This window comes from Trypanosoma grayi (assembly GCF_000691245.1).
Source record: "Trypanosoma grayi strain ANR4 Tgr_3_V1, whole genome shotgun sequence".
Lineage (NCBI taxonomy): Eukaryota > Euglenozoa > Kinetoplastea > Trypanosomatida > Trypanosomatidae > Trypanosoma > Trypanosoma grayi.
In genome coordinates, this window is record NW_008825622.1 from 56,512 (window position 1) to 59,245 (window position 2,734).

The window sequence follows — 2,734 nt, forward strand, 5'->3', positions numbered from 1 at the left end:
TATATATATATATATATGTGTGTGTGTGTGTGTGTGTGTGTATGGTGGGGCCTTCAAACTGGCATTCCTCGTTGTTGCCTCTCTTCACATTCGCTCCCTTTGGCGCGGTGCCTCGCTTATATTATCTTCGCCGCAGCGGCGGCATGCTGCCACCTCGAGAGGGACGGAAGAAGCCGCCATAACAGTAAACACAATACGGAAACCATAACCCTGGCTCTATGCAGCCCCCTCAGGAGGAGGGGTGGAAAGATGTAAAACGAGCAAGGAGATGGGAAAGCGTGCATTATGAATGAATGAGAAACATAACGCTATTCGCCATTCCCCATATCACCTTGTTTTCTATTCAATGTGCGGGTGTGTGGCCATACGCAGGCGTTGTCCGTGGCCCCGAACGTGTCGTCGCCTCAGCGTTACTTCCTCTTTGGGGCCTTGCGCTTTAGTGTCACCTTTTTCCGCTTCATAGTCGTGCTGACCCTGGTGCTCTTCGTCTTCTTCTGTTTCTTGTCGGTGCTCTTCTTGAGACGAAGCTTCTTTGCAGCCTTCAGCTCCCGTAGATCTGTCTGCTTCTTCTGCATGTCGTGCCACATCCTAGCAATGATGCGCTGGCGCTGGATGTTGTTGAGGTGTGTAAAGCGGAACGCCTGTTGGCGCTGGAAGCGGTTAAAGGCGTCGAGTGCGGGGTACCGCGCTTTAGACGCACGCTTCTGGAGTGCCTGCAGCTCCTCTGGGCGGAGGCCGCGGTACATGCGGGAGGCGACCTTCGCACCCTCCTGCAGCGGCATCCCGCTGAGCTCCTTCGTCTTCGCCAGGTCCTTGAGGAAGAGAGAGTACGGACTCACCCGCAGCGTCGTCGTGGTGCGTCGAAGCATCGGCTCTTCTCTGCTCTTCTCCTCTCGGTGTTGCTGTCGCTGTTGCCTTTCGCTGTCCTGTGATCACGGCCCGGCCAACACGAAGGCAAAAAAAAAAGGGGGGAAAGAAAAGGGAGACGTGCAAAGCAGCAGAATCAAAATCGCACAGCAGCGCACGATAGTGCCCGGCACTTCCGCCATCCAACATCGCCCCCCCTAAGCCTATCTACATCCCGCTCAACGGGTGCGTCTGCGCGTGTCCCTCGCTCTCTCTCTCACACACACACACACACTCTCTCTCTGTGTGTGTGGGAGTGTATCTTCACTTCTTCCGCTTCTTCTTCTCGAGTCGGCGTTTGATCTCCGGCACGGCGTCCGTTGGCGCCTCCGGCAGCTCCATCTTTGGCAACTTGGGCGCCTCGTGGCACAACATCCGTGTGTGCTCCAGGTCGTCCTGGATGGACATCAGGTGCGACAGCACGTCGCACTGCGCGGTGCCGAGGAGTCCGCCCGTGCAGATGTATTTTCCCCCGGCGCCAACGGCGAGGTGCGCCACAAACGCGGCGTTCCCCCCCAAGTCGTGCGTCGCAAAGCTGACGCAGCGGCCCTCGTGCTGCCACACACGACGCGCGATATCGTACACGTCTGACAACGTGCCCGCACCGCTGGGCTCGACAACAACGTTGGATGTCCACAGCTCGCTGAGGCCCTGCTCCACCCGCCCGTAGCCGCTGTGCAGGTAGAGCTCGCGCCCGGACACCGTCAGAGCAGCGCCCATGCGTGACTGCAGGCGGCGCAGACCCGCAGCGTCCCGGTCGCAGTGTGTGTCCTCCACGTACACCACGAAGTCTGTGCGCTGCTGCAGCTGCTCCCGCACGTACTCTGCCACCTGGGACCCGGAAACGTCCACATCACCGGGAAAGAGCGCGTACATGACATCGGACGGCTCCTTGTTGTCCTTTCCGGACGCAGGCACCACCGCCGCAGCGAGACGCAGTCCAACGCACACGTCCTCTACGGGCGTGAGGCCCACTGCCCGCACTGCCTCTTCCGCCAAACTCACAGCCTCTGCCAAACTCTCAAAGCCGTCAAATGCGAGGGAGCCGTCGCCACGCGTTGCAGCACCGTGCACTCGGCTAAAGTGACGAAACGCAGCGAAAATCTTCTGGATGATGCCTCTATTAATCACGCCTTCCGGCATTGCTGGAATCAGAAAGACATCCCGCACCGCCACACGAGCTGATGACAGGTTTTCAGGACCAAAAAAGCTAATGCACAACTGCGGCATCGCGAAAGACTCCACGTCATCGGACGGCGCAATCGATTTACGCAGGTACTGAAACAACGGCAGAGAGGAGCAACGTGCTGCTGCGCTCGCCGCTGCGACGCTTAGGGCGTGCACCACGGAAAGCCCCACGCATGCACTGTTTTCCGCAGAGGCGTGCACGTGGTGCAGGATCTCGTCGAACCGTTTCTGATCGCACGCACCGCACTTGAGGAGTTGCGGAATATAATTCTGCCTGATCAAATCCGCAACGGCGGTGGTGGAATCGGTGTTCTCATCCGCCGTGCTGCTGCCCTCTCCGTGGCAGGGCTGCAGCAACGCCGTTGACTCCGCCTCCATGCCGTTAAGAAGATGCAGCGAGAACTGCAGCGCATGCGTGCCGCCGGGGAGGTACAACGTGTACGTCAAGATGCTGCGAATCTCGTCGCCGGTGCACATCTTCGTGAAGTACGCCGCGAGGTACTCCACCGGTCGCGCCGCACGCACATCGACGCACGAGCGCGCCGCCAGCGTGAGGGCGTCAGAGAGCTTGTGCTGGGCGTCGTACCGCTTCCACGAGAGCGACTCCATTCACTGGCCCTTTGTGTGTGTGTGTGTGTGT

At 59.3% G+C, this 2,734-nt stretch overlaps 2 protein-coding genes across 2 annotated transcripts; both read right to left on the minus strand.

Annotated features, from left to right (window-relative positions):
* Positions 1 to 410: 410 nt before the first annotated feature.
* Positions 411 to 869, minus strand: DQ04_00031230 (kinetoplast DNA-associated protein; the record flags this gene model as incomplete). The annotated part of the gene is made up of 1 exon (XM_009307916.1): positions 411 to 869. One exon carries the CDS (start codon positions 867 to 869, stop codon positions 411 to 413), a length of 459 nt encoding a protein of 152 aa, XP_009306191.1.
* A 301-nt stretch (positions 870 to 1,170) lies between these two features.
* Positions 1,171 to 2,703, minus strand: DQ04_00031240 (enolase; the record flags this gene model as incomplete). Its single annotated transcript, XM_009307917.1, has 1 exon — positions 1,171 to 2,703. The coding sequence occupies one exon, from the start codon at positions 2,701 to 2,703 to the stop codon at positions 1,171 to 1,173; it is 1,533 nt and encodes a 510-aa protein (XP_009306192.1).
* Positions 2,704 to 2,734: the final 31 nt, after the last annotated feature.